We start from the raw sequence: 24,860 nt of genomic DNA, 5'->3' as shown, positions 1-24,860 counted from the left end.
ATCAAGTGGATTAATAGTTTCCTTGTGAACCATACTCAACAAGTGAAGTTTAACTCTGCCATCCCTACATCTAGAATGGTGAACACAGAGCCCCTCAAGGTTTCGCACTTTCACCGGTACTGTACACAAACAATTGTCAAGCCTCTGACTCAGCCCATAAATTCTTTAAGTATGCAGATGACACCTCTGTTGTGGGTTTCCTCCACCCAGACCGAGCCTCTTTTCAAGGTTTTGACAGAGAAACTGCGAAATTCGTCTAGTGGTGCGCAGATAACTGTCTTGAAATAAACATTAAGAAAACAAACAAAATGGAAATTGATTTCAGAAGGAACAAAAATCCATCACCCGCTACGAAGATCAATTGGGAATCAGTCGATAGAGTGACCACATAATACCTAGGAATCGAAATAAACAAACTGAAATTCAATGACTGTGCCTTTGCAAAGAGAAAGAAATTGCAACAGAGAATGTTTCTTTTACGCAAATGTATTTTTTTCTTCGACCACCATATCTTACAAATCTGTCCTGCAGAGTGTCTTTTCCTTTGGTCTGAAAGAGTGTGTGGAAACACGCAAGTGCAAAACCCAGTCAAGATTCAGCGCTTGATTAAGACGGTTGGAAGGATAATTGGTATAGATCAAGAATCAGACACCAACTGTACACAAAACGTATCCTCCTAAAACTTGAAAGCATTTTACATGACAGTACTCATCCCCTTTACTCAAAACTCAGTCACAACAGTAGGGGAAATAGACTTATTCAAAAGAAAATCAAAACAGATAGATATGGGGACTCTTTTATTCCAACAGCAATAAGGCTGTGTAATAGATAGTCTGTTGGTCCCTCGACTACACAGCATATTGACCTTTCACTTTCAATGTGTAGCTATAGCACTTTGAATGAATTACATTGTGTAGTTTCTGTGTTTCCATGTTTTATGTACTGTGTTTTTAAGCACATGACCAAATGAATTTCCCCCTGGTGGCAAAATAAAGTTGATCTGAATCTGAACAAATATGCGTGACCCTGTAAAACAACCCATTTCACTGCACCTATCCAGTGTACATAACAATAGAAACATCAAGATAGGCTAGCTAGCCTATCTTGGTCCAGTCCAGCTAGTTCCTGGCTCCTGATGTCAAGCTGCTGTACAGCCCTGGTGGAGTTGCCTTTCGGTTAGCAATAGAAGCGCCGCACGCCAACGGCCACTGATGTTTGATTTTGTCCATTAAAAAAAAATCTGCAAAAAGAAAAGCTATGTCCTGCTCCTTCCCTGACTCTTTCTAAATGTTTGTATTTTACACTGATCAGACATTTGAAATCACAAACAAAAAAGTTGAGCCTTTTTACCTCTTTTACGTTTTACTTTGTAAAAAGAAGCTGTTATGGGACTGTTTTACTTACTGTAACTATTTTACTAATCAAATGTATTGTAATGGAAACTAAAACATGCTACGTGTTGCAGTAGGCTTTTAGAATAATACAAAACATATCCTTTACTCTATCCAGGTTGATGAGCGGGAAACAAACGGTGCCAGTCAGCCTGCARAGCCGGCCRATCGAAACTACACCTACACCAAAACMAATTTCACACATAAAAGTAAGCCTGGAGACKAGATTAAATTGACAATCTGATGAGTGACAATATTAGGCCTATAAATTGTCAAATTGTACATGAAGAGATGGGGACATCTTGTAATTGACAGATGCAGGGAAAGGAGAATCACTTTATCAAATATTCCTTCAGAGTCACATTTTATTTCTATATAGTATCAGAAAAAGCATATTCTGCAGCTTCTATGACACCTTTTATGACAGCTTCCAATTGGCTAATTTATCCCCCCTCCTCTCCCCTGAAGCTATTCCCCAGATTGTTGCTGTAAATGTGAATGTGTTCTCAGTCAACTTACCTGGTAAAATAAGGGTAAAAAAAATAATCCTTTGTCAAATAACTCTCAAAATTCAAGAGGTGCAGCTCTATTTACAAATGGCACTTTTTCCAAGAATATCTCTGCTGTCCATGCATTCAGCATATGACCACTCYCATGGCAGCATTGCTCTGGCTACAAAGCAAAAACTTGTAACATAATGAACTTAAAACAAAAATATGCTATTCTGTCGCCAATGGTAGAATGGGCGATAGAAATCAGATAAACATATTASCAGTTTCTATGACGAGTTTATGTAAAATGCAGACGTTGCAGCACATCAGAGATTGTACTGTTGCTCATGCACACAGAAAAGGAAACAGTACGTGGGACATGTCTAAGGATGAAATCAAAGAATTTATTGKACTTTTTGCATGMCCGCGGGGCATACGGCAGAAAGAGTATGGATGTGGAGTCATTTTGGTTTGATAGGTATGGGGTGGACTTGTTCGCAGAGACCATGCCACGCGATCGCTTCAGAGGGATTTTTACAACAACAGCGGCAGGTGCACACAAAACAAGACCCTTGAAAACTGTGTGCAAACGATTTGTTTGAGGGACTCACACAAAACTCAGAAGCTGTGTGCTGACTGTGGACCCGAATCATAAAGAGAAGACAAGATTGAGTCATGCATAAAGGCACACGTATAAGGACACAACACAGTGTCCGAATCAACAAATATATTTACACTACTGGTCAAAGGTTTTAGAACACCGACTCATTCAAGGGTTTTTCTTCATTTTACTATTTTCTACATTGTAGAATAATAGTGAAGATATCAAAACTAMGAAATAACACATATGGAATCATGTAGTAACCAAAAAAGTGTTAAACAAATCTAAATATATTTTATATTTGAAATTTTGCAAATAGCCACCCTTTGCCTGGATGACAGCTTTGCACACTCTTGGCATTTTCTCAACCAGCCTCATGAGGTAGTCCGGGCTCTTCACTGGCCATGGCAGAACACTGACATTCCTGTCTTGCAGGAAAACATGCACAGAACGAGCAGTATGGCTGGTGGCATTGTCATGCTGGAGAGTCATGTCAGGATGAGCCTGCAGGAAGGGTACCACATGAGGGAGGAGAATGTCTTCCCTGTAATGCACAGCGTTGAGATTGCCTGCAGTGACAACAAGCTCAGTCCAATGATGCTGTGACACACCGCCCCAGACCATGACGGACCCTCCAACTCCAAATCGATCCTGCTCCAGAGTACAGGCCTCGGTGTAATGCGCTCATTCCTTCGACGATCCGACCATCACCCCTGGTGAGACAAAACCGCGACTCGTCAGTGAAGAGCACTTTTTGCCAGTCCTGTCTGGTCCAGCGACGGTGGGCTTGTGCCCATAGGCGACATTGTTGCCGGTGATGTCTAGTGAGGACCTGCCATACAACAGGCCTACAAGCCCTCAGTCCAGCCTCTCTCAGCCTATTGCGGACAGTCTGAGCACTGATGGAGGGATTGTGCGTTCCTGGTGTAACTCGGGCAGTTGTTGTTGCCATCCTGTACCTGTCCTGCAGGTGTGATGTTCAGATGTACCGATCCTGTGCAGGTGTTGTTACACGTGGTCTGTCACTGCGAGGACAATCAGCTGTCCATGCTGTCTCCCTGTAGCGCTGTATTAGGCGTCTCACTGTACGGACATTGCAATTTATGGCCCTGGCCACGTCTGCAGTCCTCATGCCTCCTTGCAGCATGCCTAAGGCACGTTCACGCAGATGAGCAGGGACCCTGGGCATCTTTCTTTAGTGTCCTAAGTTTTCATAACTGTGACCTTAATTTACTACCGTCTGTAAGCTGTTAGTGTCTTAACGACCGTTCCACAGGTGCATGTTCATTAATTGTTTATGGTTCATTGAACAAGCATGGGAAACAGTGTTAAAACCATTTACAATTAATATCTGTGAAGTTATTTGGATTGTTACAAATTATCTTTGAAAGACAGGGTCCTGAAAAAGGGACGTTCCATTTTTTGCTGAGTTTATATAGAAAAATATATGTACTGTATATACAGCACATTCGGAAAGTATTCAGACCTCTCGACTTTCTCTACATTTTGTTACATTACAGACTTATTCTAAAATTGATTAAATCTTTTTTTAAATCTAATTAATCTACACACAATACACCATAATGACAAAACATCCTGTTTCCATTGCTCATCCTTGAGATGTTTCTACAATTTGATTGGAGTGATTTGATTGGAGAAATTCAATTGATCGGACATGATGTAAAGGCACACACCTGTCTATATAAGGTCCCATAGTTGACAGTGCATGAAAGAAAAACCAAGCCATCAGGTCWAAGGAATTGTCRSTAGAGCTCCAAGACAGGATTGTGTCGAAGCACAGATCTAGGAAAGGGTCCCAAAACATGTATGCWGCATTGAAGGTCCAAAAGAACACTGTGGCCTCCATCATTCTTAAATGGGTGTTTGGAACCACCAAGACCCTTCCTAGAGCTGGCCAACTGGCCTAACTGAGCAATTGGGGGAGAAGGGCCTTGGTCAGGGAGGTGACCAAGAACCCGATGGTCTCTCTGACAGAGTTCCAGAGTTCCTCTGTGGAYATGGGAGAACCTTCCAGAAGGACAACCATCTCTGCAGCACTCCACCATCAGGCCTTTATGGTAGAGTGGCCAGACCGGAAGCCACTCCTCAGTAAAAAGCACATCACAGCCTGCTTGGAGTTTGCCAAAAGGCATCTAAAGGACTCTCAGACCATAGGAAACAAGATTCTCTGGTCTGATGAAACCAAGATTGAACTCTTTGGCCTTACAGTGAAGCATGMTGGTGGCAGCATAATACTGTGGGGATGTTTTTAGCGGCAGGGACTGGGAMASTAGTCAGGATCGAGGCAAAGATGAACGGAGCAAAGTACAGAGAGATCCTTGAGGAAAACTTGCTCCAGAGCGCTCAGGACCTCAGACTGGGGTGAAGGTTCACCTTCCAACAGGATAACAACCCTAAGCACACAGCCAAGACAACGCAGGAGTGTCTTGGCTGTCTCTGAATGTCTCTGAATGTCCTTGAGTGGCCCAGCCAGAGCCCGGACTTGAACCCCGATCGAACATCTCTGGATAGACCTAAAAATAGCTGTGCAGCGATGCTCCCCATCCAACCTGACAGAGCTTGAGAGGATCTGCAGAGAACAATGGGAGAAACTCCCCAAATACAGGTGTGCCAAGCTTGTAGCGTCATACCCATGAAGACTAGAGGCTGTAATCGCTGCCAAAGGTGCTTCAACAAAGTACTGAGTAAAGGGTCTGAATACTTATGTAAATGCAATATATATGCAATTTCTAAAAACCTATTTTTGCTTTGTCATTATGGGGTATTGTGTGTAGATTGATGAGGGGAAAACAAGGGATCTGAATACTTTCCTGAAGGCACTGTAAATGGGCCGCATTTGTCTATTTCCTTTTCAATCAATTTGCAAAAATGTATAAAAACATGTTTATACCAAGAGATTATGGGGTATTGTGTGTAAATGGGTGAGAAAAATATTTAACAAATTTTGAATTCAGGCTAACAACAAAATGTGGAACAAGTCAAGGGGTATGAATACTTCACTGTCACCCTCAGCCTTAGTTTGAATGATCAGTAAGTCACTGCATTAGAAATGGATCTTGTGGCCTCTACCCCCCCTCCATACTAACACACAAGCACACCAAAGTCCTTCCGTTTAATCTATAATAATGCTTACCACTGCTTAAAAGTCTCTCCAACCTATAGCAGTGTTTCRCCTATATTCATTTAGCAGTGGCGGGCCACCACTCCAAAAAATATGATTGAARTAAAATGACAACATTATTATAATTATGCTTTTTTAAAATAATGTCCGGGATGGTAAAAGGTTTTTAGTGTAAACTTAAATAACTAAAAGCTGATTWWAAGTATGTAGAAAAGATAATGGAGCTATATATTTTTTAATAAGATCATCTTTGAGAATTAACAAACTAGACAGTCAGGGAGAATCTAAAATTTAAAAAATGGCATGGCATGGGGTCCCTATTGATTTCGTTATAATGTTTGAGTAACTCAGATAGCATAAGAACACAGCATAATCTATGGCAAAATGTGTAGAATTGCAGAAAATGTGCTTTAAAACTGCACATTTTCTCTCTGACCCATGGCAAAACGTGTAGAATTGCAGCAGGAAATTATCTTTAAAACAGCAACGTTTTGACTCTGCGGCCAAGAGGAGGGCCTCTAAAATCTTAAGTCGAGGACCGTGCCATTGGCCATGCCCACAACCATGCACCCGCCCCAATGTCACTTTGCCACCGCTTCTGGAGAAAAAAAAAATCCTGGGGAAACACTGCGATAGGGTTGTGTTGCAGAGTCTTTCCAACCAATCGGGTTGTGCATTTAGCTATCCTTCAGTTGCTGGCTAATGATGAAGTCTGTGCTACTGTGTGCTTCTGAAGTCCCTGTTTTTCCAGCACCAACACCAGCAGAGCGAGAGTTGGTTAGAGCCATGGACAGCTCCTGTGCTGCATGCACCACCGCTCACTGCTGCTATACCATGGCACACTGTGTCCATCTGAAAACACACACTAACCTTTAGGGCAACACTCGAAAACAACTGCATCCAATACATTAGGAATGTCTCTATGCCTTACATATGAGCTCTAATAAGTGCTTATAGCAAGCCTTGAAATGCACTATACTAAAACAATTATGTCATCCTCAAGAACGTCACAGCCTCCCCATGATGTGCTAAAAAAGGTTCTTCATTTTACCTGACATCCCAACAACACCGTCTCTAATATGCCCTCAGCAGTCTACCATTCATTTAGCACCTCTCTGCCCTAACAATGACATCACATAGTGAGGCTAGAGTGCTCAGGGAGAAAGAATGCTACAATTCATGTTTGAGTGTCATCCCATTGTGCTAATCTGGTGGGATCGTTAGGATTAGCATGGCAGGCCATAAACATCAAAATGTCTTAACCATGTTTGACTTTGTCTTTGGTAGTTCTGGTTCTACGCCAAACATAACTTGACAATAAGTATGATGCTGCCCTTAAAACATATATGAGTGGATATCATTCCCCTGTCTTGTGGCATTTTACCCCCATTGCACTTCGCTCACAGAGATGTGTCCGTTATTTGATGGAAATGGTTTGCCTGGCTGCCAGTCTGTTTCTGCTTTCTTGACAAATCCTTATGGAATTGTCATGTCTGCTGTGTCAATGAGTGATAAGGAGTTGGCAAGAGCAAAAACAGATCTGAGACCAGGCTAGAAAATGGTCTCTTCCACTTTCTATCTGTGTCTAGTCCCTAGACTACAGCGACATCACAACAGCAGCATCAAATCTAGTGGTTTCCCTGACAAGCACTTTTGTCCTGGCTTACAGTCCTGGGTAAATCATTTAACTGTGATCTGGATCTCTCTGACACAGGATCTGGGGAGAAAAGTGAGAATTGGGGCTGCGAAAACTGTTCACTTGACGACAACCTTTTACCTCGGCTGACATGTGACGCGTCCTTTATATTTGTAGCCAGCAATTGAGGCAGTGTGACTGAACCGATGGTCAAACTAAATAGTGAGGAGAAACGCTATTGATCAGATTAGGTGTGTGTGAAGTCGACATGGTTAGGCGACAAGTGGCGTTCCTCTATCTGGAAACTGCCAACTTGTACGTTCACTTCATACGCAGAAGACTCTAGATTATTCCACACTGCCACTTTGTCAAGCGTTGGCGTATTGCAAAGGAATAACAGTGGGCAGCTGCTAACAGCGAAAGAGAGAAAGACAACATGTAACAATTCATATTGGAAATGATTAACATACACTGGAAATTCCTGGAAGTCCAAGTCTTTTCAGTGCTTGGGCATTATTATTACAGTTGAAGTCGGAAGTCATTAAAACTCGTTTTTCAACCACTCCATAAATGTCTTGTTAACAAACTATCGTTTTGGTAAGTCGGTGAGGACATCTACTTTGTGCATGACACATGTAATTTTTCCAACAATTGTTTACAGACAGATTATTTCACTTCTAATTCACTGCATCACAATCAAGGGGTCAGAAGTTTACATACACTAAGTTGACTGTGCCTTTAAACAGCTTGGAAAATTCAAAAAGCTTCTGATAGGCTAATTGACATAAATGGAGTCAATTGGAGGCGTACCTGTGGATGTATTTCAAGGCCTAACTTCAAACCCAGTGCCACTTTGCTTGACATCATGGGAAAATCAAAAGAAATTAGCCAAGACCTCAGAAAAAAAATTGTAGACCTCCATAAGTCTGGATCATCCTTGGGAGCAATTTCCAAACGCCTGAAGGTACCACGGTCACCTGTACAAACAATAGTACGCAAGTATAAACACCATGGGACCACACAGCCGTCATACCGCTCAGGAAGGAGACGAGTTCTGTCTCCTAGAGATAACGTACTTTGGTGCGAAAAGTGCAAATCAATCCCAGAACAACAGCAATGAACCTTGTGAAGATGCTGGAAGAAACAGGTACAAAAGTATCTATATTCACATAAACTGAAAGGCCGCTCAGCAAGGAAGAAGCCACTGCTCCAAAACCGCCAAAAAAAGCCAGACTATGGTTTGCAACTGCACATGGGGACAAAGATCATACTTTTTGGAGAAATATCCTCTGGTCTGATGAAACAAAAATAGAACTGTTTGGCCATAATGACCATCGTTATGTTTGGAGGAAAAAGGGGGAGGCTTGCAAGTCGAAGAACACCATCGCAACCGTGAAGCACGGGGGTGGCAGCATCATGTTGTGAGGGTGCTTTGCTGCAGGAGGGACTGGTGCACTTCACAAAATAGATGGCATCATGAGGAGAGACAATTATGTGGATATATTGAAGCAACATCTCAAGACATCAGTCAGGAAGTTAAAGCTTGGTCGCAAGTGGGTTCTTCCAAATGGACAAGACCCCAAGCAGACTTCCAAAGTTGTGGCAAAATGGCTAAGACACAAAGTCAAGGTATTGGAGTGGCCATCACAAAGCCCTGACCTCAATCCCATAGAACATTTGTGGGCAGAACTAAAAAAGTGTGTGCGAGCAAGGAGGCCAACAAACCTGACTCAGTTACACCAGCTCTGTCAGGAGGAATGGGCCAAAATTCACCCAACTTATTGTGGGAAGCTTGTGGAAGGCTACCCGAAACGTTTGACCCAAGTTAAACAATTTAAAGGCAATGCTACCAAACACTAATTGAGTGTATGTAAACTTCTGACCCACTGGAAATGTGATGAAAGAAATAAAAGCTGAAGGAAATAATTAAATAATTATTTAATAATTAATTAAAATAAAGTGGTGATCCTAACTGACCTAAGACAGGGAATTTTTACTCAGATTAAATGTCAGGAATTTTGAAAAACTGAGTTTAAATGTTTTTGGCTAAAGTGTATGTCAACTTCCAACTTCAACTGTATACAAAAGTATGTAGACACCCCTTCAAATGAGTGGATACAGCAATTTCAGCCATACCCGTTGCTGACAGGTGTATAACATCAAGCACACCGCCATGCAATCTCCACAGACAAACATTGGCAGTAGAATGGCCTTACTGAAGAGCTCAGTGGCTTTCAACGTGGCACCGTCATAGGATGCCACCTTTACAACAAGTCAGTTCGTCAAATTTATACCCTGCTGGAGCTGCCCCTGTCAATTCAAGCGCTGTTATTATGAAGTGGAAACGTCTAGGAACACTCGGTATTGGTACCCCATATATTTATTATTACTTTTCTATTATTTCTCTATTTTCTTTCTCTCTGCATTGTTGGTAAGGGCCCGTAAGTAAGGATATCACTGTTAGTTCACACTTTACAAAGCATGTGACGAATAAAATGTGTTTTGATTGTGGTACTCAATGCTCTGAATGACTGTATCACATTGAAAACCACAACGGCACAATTAAGAGGGATTCAAACACGGGCGTCATGCACCCTCAAGTTCTGAGGGGGCACAAAGTAGATGAAGATGGCTGTTGGGTGGTCCGGAGGGGCTCCCCATCCTTAAGTTGTAGAATTTTATATTTTTCAAACACCTGAACGTTTTTTCTGCAATCTAGAGTCATAATCATTATGCCTAATTATACGTAAAAGCTGTCTGTATCCTCCTGACTGGTGGTTCTTTTTTTAAAGAAACTAAATATGCTTTTCCGCATCTCTGCTAAAATCTGGGTAAAATATTGAAAGGAATGTGAGTCTTATTCAGTACATTTAGTTATTGATTGCTTTTCTAAGGTCTACCAACCTTGCCAGCAGGCATGCCAGTTGAGATAGTTAGACAAGCTGGCTAATCTGATTTGATTGCTACTCTAGCCTGAAATGGGTTCTTGGTAGCTAGTTATAAGGTTGGGAGATTGAGAACCTATCTGCGTTACCTAAAGTCAACTTCATAAAATAATTGTTTGATTTATTTTCTTAACACAAAAAATCACGTGCCCCCTATGGGCATGACGCCTCTGGATTCAAATAGCCTTGTGGAGAAAAAGAGCACTCTCAAGTGGACTCTGGCCGATAAAAGTCTGCACAGGAAGAATCAAGTACCATCACAAACATCATTGAAAAAAGCTCTACTACAATATGATAGGCTATGATAGGTAACCGAGAAACACAAGTGTAGAATATAGTAGGAAAAACAGTTTTGATACACTAGAATTCCACTGTTGGTTCTCAATGTTTGCTAGAAGCATAAAAATAACTACTAGAGGAGCTATACATGAAGGATGTCCTCCTGGAACAGAACAGCCAGTTCCTTATTTCCTAGTATGGAAGGGGTGCAACCAAAGAAAAGGGGAAGAAGCTTGGCAAGTTAGCTCTACGAGATCAAACCCGGAAATATTTTTCATTCATTGTACAGCACAGACATGACATATTTCACTGTTCCTTTGCCGCATATGCATGACTGAACTTCTAGTCTAATGCGGAGGCACAGAACTCCTCTATTTGCCCGAGAAACCCCCAAAAAGTGTACGCTCTCAGATCTAGTCCCAGATCTCTCAATTGAAAGGATAGTTAACCAAATACAATAGAAAAATCGGACAAATTTTGATTTTGGGTGAACTACCCCTTTAAGAGGTAGTTTGAGGGTGGTACAGTCTCGAAGTGTGCTGCTGTAATGCTTTCATAATTAAGCTGCAGAGGAGGAAGGAAGGAACCATTTGTTAGGATGAGAGGGGTAGTTTGTTGAGTGTGCCTGGGGAACTGATGCAAGTGGGTTGTTGTGAGTAATGGTCCCTTCCACTTTGAAGCATGACAGTAATGAAAAACCTCCCACTCTGTGCGAGGCATCATGTTCTGATGTGGCAGCACTGCTCCAAGCCCACTCCAATACCTGTTACTTTTCATTCCTCCTCTTTCTTTTCATCCTTCCTTTCAAGTTGTTCCACACATTTGAAAAGTAATGTTTTTGTTGTGCAGTTGGTCCATTTTCATTGTAAAAGCTCCTCACATGTCTCTTGTACCAAAGTGAATACGTCTCCTCTAGTATAGGACGAGTGCTACTGAAATAAAGTAGGTTATTATCATCATTTTGGATTCCTCAGTCTTCATTCTTTGCATCAAAGTTGCAAGGAACATTATGCAGATTATTGGGCCCTTGCTCCTCCAGTCTGGGTTGTTTATTTAATCCTATATGGATCAACAGTGGCTAGGGGTCATGTGTAAATCTGTTTTCAGAGCACGGGTGGAGAATTTTTTTTAACATTTCATCCCCTTTTCCTTTTTTCTAGAGTGCTGTGTGAGAGTGTGTGTGAGAGAGAACTAGAGATAAAGTGAACACAACAGAGAGAGAAATAGAGTGAGAGAGCGAGAAAGAGAAAGCGAGCAATGGAGCGATGGTGCGATGGAGAGAGACAAGATATAGAGAAGCTGTGCAGCTTATATGCACTGCAGATCTCTGCTGCAAAGGAGGGATGGAGGGATGAGAGCTATTTTAGGGGGTGTAGGGACCAAGCCTTGGGGATTTGAACCAGAGAGAATCACCTAAAGGGCATAGGAGGCTGCACTGTCAGAGAAAGAGAGGCACCGGTGGAGCTTCAGATCACTGAACAGCACTGTAGGGTTATGCACATCCTGTATCAGACCCAATGTGACTGAAGTGAAGCCTATGTCCTTCAAGTCCACTCATGTCCCCCATGTATGCGCACAGCAAGCACAGTTCTAGGATCAGCTTATCTGGATCCTAAAATCCTAAACTCTACACAGAGAAGCTAGCCATGACATCATTCCCACGAACCACTCTCCCCTTCCCTCATATGTCACGTGGCTCACACCTTGGTTGACAGGGTGCGGGAGGGGCGAGGAATATCACAGGAACTTGAACAGCAGCGTCTACKTCAGCATCACAACAGACTCAACCATTGCCCAACCAATTGTAACTCACTCCCTCAACGCTACTGAAGCTAACTGCTAATTAACAACGTTCCCCAAATAGCGTCCTGACAACCGAGACGAACAGGGCACAACAAGCAAAGGTTGCTGCTTTATCCATCATCATTATGCGCCTGGCCCAAACCCTGAGAGAGTTCTGGCAGCACGAGGCGCCATAAATATATTCATGGCATTACATAAGGCATTTTGCTGTGTTATTTGAAGGCAAGAGGCAGGCAGGAGGCAGGCAGGCAGGAGGCAGGAGGCAGGCAGTCACAATGTTGGAAGGGATGGTAATGAGTTCTTTGAGTGGCATCTCATAAAAAATTCTAAAAACACAGGGCCGATTGAAGGGCTTGGAGTTGATTCCGTTTACCTACTTGAAGATTGACATCTCTGTCTAGTCCCAATGATATCAAACGTGGGACTCGACAATGCTGCTCGATTACACGACTCCTTTGGGTTGGTTAGTTTTTCATACCGTATCTTCTTTGAGGATTTTGCATATGAAACACGTGGTATCTAATGAAATGCTAATTGCACTTCAAGAAACGGAAAATGCATTTGAAAGTGATATAAAGTCACGCCCTGACCYTAGTTTGCTTTGTATGTTTCTATGTTTTGTTTGGTCAGGGTGTGATCTGAGTGGGCATTCTATGTTGTTTGTCTAGTTTGTCTATTTCTATGTGTTTGGCCTGATATGGTTCTCAATCAGAGGCAGGTGTTTGTCGTTGTCTCTGATTGGGAGCCATATTTAGGTAGCCTGTTTTGTATTGTGGGTTGTGGGTGATTGGGACTTTACGGGACTGTTTCGTCTTCGTTCGTTTATTCGTTATTTTGTTTGTTTCAAGTATTCATATTAAAATGGATACTCACCACGCTGCGTATTGGTCCGATATCTCCTACTCCTCCTCAGACGAGGAGGACGAAGAACGTTACATATACATTATCCACTGACAGGTTAGCCAACTAGTTGGACCAACTACCAGATTTCACATTAACTTCACCAGCGTGGGTTAGCGTTAGCATAAAGTTGCAGAGGTGTGACGTCGGCTTAACCAATCGACACCTTCTCACTCTTAATAAGGTGAGGCGCTCTAAACCTGCTGCCAGGGCTAAACAGAGCCCCTGCTATCAGTGCCTAGTCAAAAGGGACTCAGCTGGTAAACTGACCTGGCAACAATCCACTATGTCTATGCTAAGCAGACAGATTTAAGAGTAGCCTCCGCGTACACAAATAGGCACAGGCACGTGCGTACACATACAGTACATGCCCAGACAAACACACACACACACAGTGGCTGGCTACAGTTGCGGTTAGGGCAGTGTCCACATTTAATCCATTGATTCGATCTTGGAACTAATCTTACTGATCAGGGTCAAGAGGAGTTTATGCTCAGGTAAGTTTTGCTTTAGACAAACACAGAATTCAAGGACAGCCACAATAGTCAAGGGCTCTCTTCTATCAAAGCTGGTTTCCTGGATCAGTTAAAAATACCATTCCTCCAGCACACAAAGGAGGCATGATTGAACTGACAGTTTATTTTTTGTTTCACACACTTTKTTGAGCACACAAATCCTCAACGTGCATTCTGGTGGACAACAATGTTTTTACTTATCTCAGCAACCCAGCTACCATGTATGACTACGTAGGACTCCTAAAGCTATCACATGTCAGACATATTACCAAGTCGAATACTGTCACGTTCCTGACCTGTTTTCCTTTGTCTTGTATTTATTTTAGTTGGTCAGGGCGTGAGTTGGGTGGGTTGTTCTATGGTTGATTTTCTATGTTGGGATTTGGTGTTCGGCCTGGTATGATTCTCAATCAGAGAAAGCTGTCAATCGTTGTCCCTGATTGAGAATCATACTTAGGCAGCCTGGGTTTCACTTGTGTTTTGTGGGTGTTTGTTCCTGTGACTGTGTTTGGGCCACACAGGACTGTTTCGGGTTTGTCACGTTTGTTGGTTTTGTATTTTGAAGTGTTTTGTTGATTTTTTCATTAAATAATGAACACTAACAACTCTGCATCTTGGTCCGATCCATGCTCCTCCTCGTCTGAGGAGGAGAACGACTACGACAGCCGTTACAAATACGTATTGCAAATATTACATGTACTTGAGGTGGACTTGAAGCAATGGAGTCCAAAAAGTGCAACTCTGCAGGCCAGGCAAACTAACTCAAGTGCCCCTCAACTTTCTCAAATAATACTTGGAATAAGTATACAACCCAAGCCTGTCCCACACAAAACATCCACCACAAGAGAGTAAATCTACTCTGTAGACAAAACAGCCCATGACTGAATCCATTGTACCGAATGAAACCACTCTCTCCAAAAAAACAGAATCAGCTGCATCAAAGACCCATTAACGAAGCCAAACTGACTTGCTATGTTGATAACTACAGTCTCATTATACGACATTCATCCCAACCAAAGCAGTCAGGGCTGGGGTGTCCAGCCAGTCCAACAGCTGCTGCAGTGAATCCATTTTGGTTAGTCTAGCAGAGGCGTGACAGCGGCAAAGCAGAGGGGCCCGGGGCCTAAATGACTGGCACCTCTCCAGAGCTCCGGGTAAGTCATACAGCACTGATGACACTGAGCTAATGTGCTGTGACCAGGGACCGGGGGAGGCCGTGTGTCTGTCTGTGGTGTCTGTTGCCACAGCAACAGGTGTCTGCATGTGGGGGGGTTGCATGTGTGTGTATGAGAGAGTGATGGAGTGTGTGTACGAGTGAATGATGGAGAGAGACAAAGAGAAAGAGTGTGTGTGTGTGTGTGTGTGTGCATGCAAGTGTGAGTGTGTGACATCCACCTAACTCACCGTTGACTGTGAGGTGCACCCAGCTGCCGTTGTGAAAGGTGTGGTACTGCTGCTCCAGCATCAGGACCTTACACTCATACCAGCCCTGGTCGTCTGAACGCACCTTCTCAATCCGCAGAGAAGATTTGCCGTGCAGACTGGCTCTGCCTGGGGGAAGGACGGAAGGAGAGATTAATAAGAGGGTCAAACCAGGAAACATAGCTAGTATACAGTACCATTTTTTACCGGGCCACTGGGCTTGGCATAAAAATAAATATTTTGTATTTTTCCTAGCGCAAGGATGAGTAATCAATTTACTCAGCGCAGCCAGTAGGGCATCTCTTACTCACTGAAGCATTTTTGTGAAAAAAGTACCACACTGGATGGACTGCATGGGCATCTCTGATATGACAGTAGCCACAAACGTTTCAATGCCAGTCCGAGAGCACCCTATGTAGTTACAGTAGCAAGCGTACATGGACATGATATGCAATAATAACAGCCATTTTAGCACACGGACTAACCCCGATTTACATGAGAAGTTTGAACAGAAGTGAAGTGAGTAAATAGCCTTTGGTGAAATAACTAGGCTAATAATAAAAGCCCCTCATTATTCAGCCAGCTAGCATCAGGCATAGCTCCCAGGGTTCCAAGATTGGCCAGATGAAATGGTTTTAGTATTCTCCCAAGTGAAGTTTGCCTGCTAGATAGCAATTAGGTTTACATGCCAGATGAAAAGAAGTGACCCGGTAAATACCGTTTTGGTCGATAAAAGCAGAAGGAATGCCGTTAGATGGACTTGTTTTATTTTGGGTCGCGCGAGCAGGGTGCAGTTCCGAACCCCAACACCCTACCAGACCCATAGAAACAGAGCACAGAGCCACGAGAGCCTGCCACATCTGAATCCATCATAACACTAAGGGGTCAGACACACYAGAAATCTGACTGCCAATAGGTACTTAGCAAAGTAGGAGCAGGGCAAGCATTATGGGTCAGCTTTAGGGGGCCTGGCCCGCCCTACCGTACCTCCTTACCCATCCAACAAAAATATTTTAATATTGATCATTTATTTGACCGAGACGCCCGCTGACAGAAAGACGCATCAATCTCAGATAAAACATCAGAGCGAGCTAAACAGCGCCACTCTGTCTCAGTATATGTAGCCCATGTATCTGATGCTGTCTGTCCAAAAAGAGGAAGCATTTTTGYCCAGACAGCATCAAATACATGTGATACATATAGTAAGACAGAGGGGCGCTGTTTCGCTCACTCGGATGCTTTCTCCGGTGTGTTTCAGCCACTTGCGAATTAAAGGAAAGTCAGCGGGGGCACAGTTTGTTTGGATGGTCGATTTTTTGGGAGGAACATGTGAAGGTAACCAACATCTTGTGATTTGTTTGACAATCAGATGAAAACATCATGATTGGTTGTGTTAATGCCACATTTAAAGGTAATACATTTTTTACAGTTAAATGACATGTGCTTTCTATAAAAGCCATTAAAAAAACACAAACGTTTAAGAAACGTGCCCCTCTATGGTAATCAAATGCCCATCCAACTGATTTGTTCTGGCATCGGCCCTGAGTAGAAGGCCGTTCCTTCTCTTGCTAGAACAAAAGATGCACATGCTGTGTACCGACCTGGTACCGACAAACCTGGGGGAGCTGACAAGAGTGACAAGGAAAAAGCAAGTCCCCGCAGCAATGTCCCAACATCTAGTGGAAAGCCTTCCCAGAAGAGTGGAAACTGTTATAGCAGCAAAAGGGGGACCAACTCCAAAAAAAAYAAAGAAAGTGTACACATACTGTAGTGTAGTTGTGGCCATCTGGCTAGAATCAACAAGGGCTTGGTACACATTCTAGTTCACTAGAAACAACATTAGTGCAGCTTGCTAGTTAGCTAGCATTAGCTATCTACAGCAGGTACAAGCCAAACAAATCGGTAGCTTAAAGCTACTGCCACCTTGTGGTCTGGAGTATTTTAACGAGGCTGATCGGTGGGCAATCTGTGCTATGTGAACAACAAAAAGTTGACTGCCGACACTCTAGGCAGAGGTGCCAAGTACCTCTTGGCAGTCAGTATCCTTTGTGGGTCCAAGCCTTAAGACTACGGGAGTTGAGTAGCAGCCCAGAGTGTCACAGCAGCTTTCACTCTTTACGGGTCAAGCAGTGAAAGGGAGGGGGGAGGGGGATTTATGATTTTGCTCTCGGCAATCTGGCAACCGCTCATAACAGATGGCGGCCGACGATATGGGCAAAACAAAGGGCTTTGAGGGCACAACGGCCCACAACAGCAACATTATCAAAGCCCTCCACGGCTCACTACGCGGTCCCCAGAGTCAATGTTTTTGAGTGACATCCATTTGGGCCGACTATATCCCCTGTATGCAACACACCAGGTTATATCAAGTGAAGTAAAATGGGAAACAGGGTGAATAGGAAATAATTATTAATAGAACCACTGAATTTTTTCCTAGCCGGTGTGCAAGTATGCAGTGTCTATCCATCAGTTTTTGTCATCATAATACCATGTATCCATCTGTACTCATGTCTGTTTATCAGTGTCTGTACATGCATATGTTTATATCTGTATCTACCGTTTGTCTAAACGTATATATCGGTTTATCTTTATTTAACTGTGTGTGTGTACAAGTAGGGCAGCATCATGAAGCCTCAGGTCTAGAATAGCACTCAAGAGGGCCCTCTTCTCTGAGCTAATGATGACAAGTCCAGCTGTTACACCCACATTACCCGCTTCTCTCCTCTCATTACCTCACATCTGTCAGTGCATGGCAGTCTGACACACCTAGTGATTGTCATACGGGGTGATATCGTGAAAGGAGCCATCTATGATTCACACTAGCTCCAATGACTCCTAACATGTTCTGCTAAATACCTTTTTAWTTTTTTTTATTTTTTATATTTAAACTTTTGACCCATTTTTCTCCCCAATTTTGTGATATTCAATTGGTAGTTACAGTCTTGTCCCATCGCTGGTACTTTCATACGGATTCGGGAGAGTCGAAGGTTGGGAGCCATGCATCCTCCGAAACACGACCCTGCCGAGCCGCACTGCTTCTTGACACACTCCTCACTTAACCCGGAAGCCAGCCGCACCAATGTGTCGGAGGAAACACCATCCAACTGGTGACCGTGTCAGCATGCATGCGCCCGGCTCACCACAGGAGTTGCTAGAGCGGACATGGACATCCCGGCCGGCCAAACCCTCCATTAACCCAGGCGACGCTGGGCCAATTGTGCCCCACCTCATTGGTCTCCCGGTCACTGCAGGCTGCGACAGCCCAGGATTGAACTTGGATCTGTAGTGACCCCTCTAGCACTGTGATGATGCGCCTTAAACCGCTGCGCCACTCGGGAGGCCTCTCTGCTAAAGAACTTTGACGGAAGAGGGGCAATGCGGATGGATGCCACTTTTTTTTGGCCTAACTTGGAGATTCTCCTCGTAGATAAGGGAGCGTGGCTGTGGTTGCGGGTTGTCTCTCTCCTCTGAGCAAAGTAGCAAATATTTGTTCAGTGTTGGAGATCGATACTGCAGAACGAGAACTGGGCCACAGCCTGCCGGGCCATTAGAAAGGAAGGAGAGCTTTAAAATTCAGCTGTACTTTTATCTGGGTGATAAAGGGGGGAAGGGAGAGAGGGGAAACTACACAGACATTTAGGTTAAAGATAGTAACAAGTTTGGGGGACATGCTGGAAGAGTAGGTACAGGTAAATACAGCCCTCTGCTCGGTGGACTGCCTTGGTTCTTTTCTACAGTAAATGTAACCGTTACTGTGGCTCTTTTTGGTTGAAACAAGAGTAACACAATCTTTTGGATTCAGCAAAAGACGCCTGATCCAAAAATGAGAGTTTCTTTTCACAGAAACACAGAGTCTAGGGAGAGATATCAGTACTACGGGGTTTGGCTTGGTATTAGGGCAAGTGTAAGGAAAGTCATCAGTTTGGGGTTCCCATTGATATTCTGATAGACCAGGGTCAATATTTTTCTAAGGTTACCATGTGCAATCTTCGACAGCAAAGTTCTCAGGAATTGCAAGGGGATGAAGGTTGGAATATTCCATATGTTGGGTTATTTTGGGGGATCCGTTTTTTTCTGCTACATTAACCATCAGCAACGACAAAGTACCTTTCAGAAGCAATCTTAATCCATTTGCAGTCAAAGGCAGGCAGTGTATCACATTGTTTATGAAGACAGTCAAATGCAGACATGACCCAAGTCGATGGTGTTTGAATTGAGGTCTCATTTAGGCCCAGAGTACGGCATGTGACAAACAGACTCTGTAGCTCCTAATGGGACAAGCCAAACACCAGTGATTAATGTTCCACTCTCGGACAAAGTGGAAATGCCATGCTGCCAGTACACACACCCTTTTCATTGGCTTCGGGTGGCTAAACGACACGACCCCGAAACAAAGACACACTCTGTTGGCACGACAGATGGAGGGCAGTCTCTCAACCAGAGGAAGCAGTGCCCCCTCAGTGCTCACTGTGGCAAAAAAAGCACCAGCCCAATCTACAACGGGCACAACTCAGGCCACTGTGTGAATAAGAAATGGTATTGAACCCTAGCCTTGACACTGACCATCAATCTGTTCTGGCTGTTCCATCCTCACTGTGGGGGGCGGCCGTCAGTTAGCGAGCGACGACTAGAGCTTCGCAGTAGCACAAATTGAAAAAGGCCCCTGTTCTGTAGCTACTGTAGCGCAGCAGGGAGAAATTGGCGGAAGTGAGGACTGTCAAATGTAATTTGTACCAGGGTACGAGGAGCAGTCTAAAAACAGCACCAGGGAAGATTTTAAAGGAGCAGCATATATCCCTTGAAAGGTATTCCAAACAAAAAAGACACCTACCATCTAGAGATAAAGGCTGGAAGCTATTTTAGAAGATTGAAAATGGTTCTACCACCTGCAATTCTTTGTCCCTTGGCGCAGTAAAACACTGTCCATATGATTGGCATCTTTGATCGGGTAAAATGCTTTTAATAACAACCACATTCGAACGGAGAAACAGGGGAGAGGGTCAAGAGCTTCAAGTTCTTCAGTGTCCACATCACTGAGGACTTAACATGGTCTTCTCACGCCAGCATAGTCGTGAAGAAGGCTGAAACAACTTGGCACCGCCCCTCAGATCCTTAGGAACTTTTACAGCTGCACCATCGAGAGCATCCTGACTGGTTGTATCACCGTCTGGTATGGCAACTGCACAGCCCTCGACCGGAATGTCCTACAGAGGGTGGTGGGGACAGCTCAGGGCATCACTGGGGGTGAGCTGCCAGCCATCCAGGACGTACATACTAGGCAGTGTCTCAGAAAGGCATAAAAAATTGCCAAAGACTTCAGCCACCCGAGACATGGACTGTTCTCCATGCTCCCATCTGGCAGGCAGTACCGGTGCATCAAGGCTCAGACCAACAGACTCTTAAAAAGCTTCAATCCCCTGGCCATAAGACTGTTAATTGGCTAACAACTGCTGCCCCCCCTCACACCTACGCTGCTGCTAAAATGATTATTGATTCCCATTACCATTAGTATCCATCCATTTATCCTGCTACATTATTACTCCTGTTTATTAGTATATTACCATAAGCATTTATATATTCCTGCTACCAGTCAACTTTCAGCCCTGTCTACATGTATATCCAACTATCACGCCTACACTTACACTGTTGCACACACACAAACTCACCACAATGCACACATCCACACACCACTTATGCTGCTGCCATACTGTTTACTGTTATTATATTTATCCTGCTACCAGTCACTTTCTCCTAATCCCTGCCTACATGCCTTATTTCTTGTGTAAAAAAAAAAATACAATCAATGTATTTTTTATATTGAATAATACAATGTTCGGTAGGGCTTGCAAGTTAAGCATTTCACTGTACTTGTGCATGTGACAAATACAACTTTAAACTTGATAAAACTTGAAACAATCCCTTGGGGAATGAATTACCCATATAATAATACTTTTGTTGATTATGATTCTCTAAACGGGGATTTAGTTTGCAGCTTCAACCTAATAAAATAAGGAGCAATACATATGATCCATGCTGTGTCTCCAGAGTGCGGTGTACCCTGTTGTACAGTAGATGCTGATGTAACCTAACCGACAGAACTGCTCTGACTTTGGCCAGATGTAGAAATCCTCAGCCGCTCTCTAATTAACATTCACTGTCAGGACCGACCATAAAAATGGCATATCCTGCCCCTGGCGACGTCTGATACATTTTTAGGGTTTCTTTTTGTTTTTTAAAACTGACATGCTCAGTAAAATGACCACATCCCCTTTCTGTCTCAGCTCCGTATCGATGCTGTAATGTTCCAGATTTAGAAGGGGGGAAAAAGTCCAAAGCACCTTTGACCCGTCACCTCTACCGATACACACCTTTGGTCTGGAGGATGCCTTTCCGCTTCTGTTTGAAGTGCAATGGCATAACACCTGGGTGGGTATTCTCCCACAACTGATTGTCCACAGCTTATTCAAGTCAGCACAGCTATTCTGAGAGATTGTCTGTTCTTTTCCCAAAGGCCAGTGATTGTCTGAAGGCTATTGATGAGTTTCAATGGCTTAATACAAATAAATAAAATTAGTTCAACAGAATATTTTTCTTATATACATGATTCAGACAAATAAAAAAATCGCCTTTGAGGGAACACGTTTCTCGCTTGTTTCTCATGATTATATATTCCTTTCCTCTGCTCTTGTTCCCTGTCATTATAAAGAGTCCCGATTCACAGACACCACACCCAAGTGACTAGCTACTTGGCTGCTCAGTTAGCTATTCGGCTATAGTATTCCCCATTCTGCTACATAGCTGGATTATCGGTCATAATCATCTGTTTATAATACATTATAAAGAGGACATTCATAGCAACTGCCTCCGACTCCAAATCCGAAAGCTTTTGCTGTGGGAGCCCGGCTCTGCATTGTAAAGACGCTTCAACAGGAACCTCTTTATCTGATGCAGACTGCAGCTAATCTATTGACCAAATAGGGATTAGTGCGCTAATTATATATGGCATATTAACAGTATAATGCATCTAATGGGAGTGATGTCATTTCTACAGGATATAACTCAAAGGGAAGCGGATTGTTTTCTGATCCACTGTGAACATGTACTGTGATCATTCCAGGATACTTTTTTTTATAGTTAAAGAGGTCACCTAGAGTTGTTTATTATCCCGTTTTAAAGGAAGACACCCTTATTTCTTTACCATCATGATACATCAATCCATTTTATCAACAGGAATTTAAACATATTTAATTCCCATTCATTATATCTATTTACACCTGTCAAAAAACAACTTTATTATGTCATCCATTACTGTTAGTGTGCTTGTTCGCATAGTTAAAGCTCCTGTGGCAGTCAGTAAAGTGTTTCACAAGCAGCATCACACTTCTCGCACCTGAAGGCATATTTCTTACCAAACATTTGTTTCCCACTGTGGGTGTTAGGGGAGACAACCTCCCCTGGACTGCAGTGAAAATCCCAAACGTGCTCCCTCCTTACACACACTTGACCTTGTGAATCTGAAAGAACATTGGTCTCCCAACTTCATATGTCAATTTTTATTGACATACGAATGATAAGGGAGGGAAATGCAGAGTAGCGGCGGCCGGGATTTATTGTGCATTTGGAAAGTATTCAGACCCCTTCACCTTTTCCACATTTTACAGCCTTATTTTAAACTGGATTAAATTGTTTTTCCCCTCATCAATTTACACACAATACCCCATAACGACAAAGCAAAAGCAGTAAAAAAAAAAAAAGAATTGGCAAAAAACATCAACTGAAAGATCACATTTACACAAGTATTCAGACCCTTTACTCAGCACTTTGTTGAAGCACCTTTGGCAGCGATTAGAGCCTCGAGTCTTRTTGGGTATAACGCTACAAGCTTGGCACCCCTGTATTTGGGGAGTTTTCCCCCATCCTCTCAAGCTCTGTCAGGTTGGATGGGGAGCGTCGCTGCACAGCTATTTTCAGTTCTCTCCAGAGATGTTCAACTGGGTTCAAGTCCGGGCTCTGGCTGGGCCACTCAAGGACAGTCAGAGACTTGTCCCGAAGCCTCTCCTGCGTTAGCTTGGCTGTGTGCTTAGGGTCGTTGTCCTGTTGGAAGGTGAACCTTCGATCCAGTCTGAGGTCGTGAGTGCTCTAGAGCAGTTTTTCATCAAGGATGTCTGTGCTTTGCTCCGTTCATCTTTCCCTCGATCCTGACTAGTCTKCCAMTACCTGCCGCTGAAAAACATCCCCACAGCAATATGCTGCTACCACCATGCTTCACGGTAGGGAGGGTGCCAGGTATCCTCCAGACATGATTCTTGACATTCAGGCCAAAGAGTTCAATCTTGGTTTCATCAGACCAGAGAATCTTGTTCCTCATGGTCAGAGTCCTTTACGTGCCTTTTGGAAAACTCCAAGCAGGCTGTCATGTGCCTTTTACTGGTGAGTGGCTTCCGTCTTCACTCTACCATAAAGGTCTGATTCGTGGAGTGCTGCAGAGATTGTTGTCCTTCTGGAAGGTTCTCCCATTTCCACAGAGGAACTCTGGAGCTCAGTCAGAGTGACCATTGGGTTCTTAGTCACCTCCCTGACCAAGGCCCTTCTCCCCCGATTGCTCAGTTTGGCCAGGCAGACTCTAAGAAGAGTCTTGGTGGTTCCAAACTTCTTCCATTTAAGAATGGGGGTGGCAGGTAGCCTAGCGGTTAGAGTGTTGGGCCAGTAACCGAAATGTTGCTGGATCGAAACCACGAGCTGACAAGGTAAAAATCTGTAGTTATGGCCCTGAACAAGGCAGTTAATGCACTCTTCCCCAGTAGGTTGTCATTGTAAATAATAATTTGTTCTTAACTGACTTGCCTAGTTAAATAAAGGTTAAATAAAATAAAAAAGGTCACTGTGTTCTTGGGGACGTTCAATGATGGAGACATTTTTGGTGCCCTTCCCCAGATCTGTGCCTCGACACAATCCTGTCTCGGAGCTCTACGGACAATTCCTTTAACCTCARGGCATAGTTTTTACTTTGACATGCACTGTCAACCTTGGAACTCTATATAGACAGGTGTGTGCCTTTCCAAATCATGTCCAATCAATTGAATTTATCACAGGTGGACTCCAATCAAGTTGTAGAAACATCTCAAGGTTGATCAATGGAAACAGGATGCACCTGAGCTAAATTTCYAGTCTCATAGCAAAGGCTCTGAATACTTACATAAATAAGGTATTTATGTTTTATAATTTTAATTAATCTGCAAACATTTCCCCAAAACAATTTTTACTTCGTCATTATGGGGTATTGTGTGTAGATTGATAAGGAAAAACATGTATTTAATACATTTTTAGAATAGGCCATTATGGTCAAATAAAAGTCAAAGGGTCTGAATACTGCAGGTGTTGCAGGTGGAGGCGTTACCTGCTAGACCAGCCTTGGGCAGAAATTCAGAGTAAATATTTTAGACAATTACTACTGTAAGTAAATAGGCTACATACAGTTGAAGTCGGAAGTTTACATACACCTTAGCCAAATACATTTAAACTCAGGTTTCACAATTCCTGACATTTAATCAGAGTAAAAATTCCCTGTCTTAGGTAAGTTAGGATCGCCACTTTATTTTAAGAATGTGAAATGTCAGAATAATAGTAGAGAGAATTATTTATTTCAGCTTCTATTTCTTTCATCACATTCTCAGTGGGTCAGAAGTTTACATACACTCAATTAGAATTTGGTAGCATTGCCTTTAAATTGTTTAA

At 43.2% G+C, this 24,860-nt stretch overlaps 1 protein-coding gene across 2 annotated transcripts in view; it reads right to left on the bottom strand.

The window, feature by feature from the left end:
- igsf9bb (immunoglobulin superfamily, member 9Bb) overlaps positions 1-24,860 on the bottom strand; it is a 188,267-nt gene that overhangs the window by 109,593 nt on the left and 53,814 nt on the right. For both annotated transcript variants that reach the window (XM_024013614.2, XM_024013615.2), the window contains exon 3: positions 15,108-15,254. In XM_024013614.2, the coding sequence (XP_023869382.1) occupies positions 15,108-15,254 (147 nt within the window). The remainder of the gene's footprint in view (positions 1-15,107; positions 15,255-24,860) is intronic.

The sequence above is a fragment of the Salvelinus sp. IW2-2015 genome, linkage group LG20, assembly GCF_002910315.2.
Source record: "Salvelinus sp. IW2-2015 linkage group LG20, ASM291031v2, whole genome shotgun sequence".
Classification (NCBI taxonomy): Eukaryota; Metazoa; Chordata; class Actinopteri; order Salmoniformes; family Salmonidae; genus Salvelinus; species Salvelinus sp. IW2-2015.
This window is presented reverse-complemented; position numbering and strand designations above follow the sequence as displayed.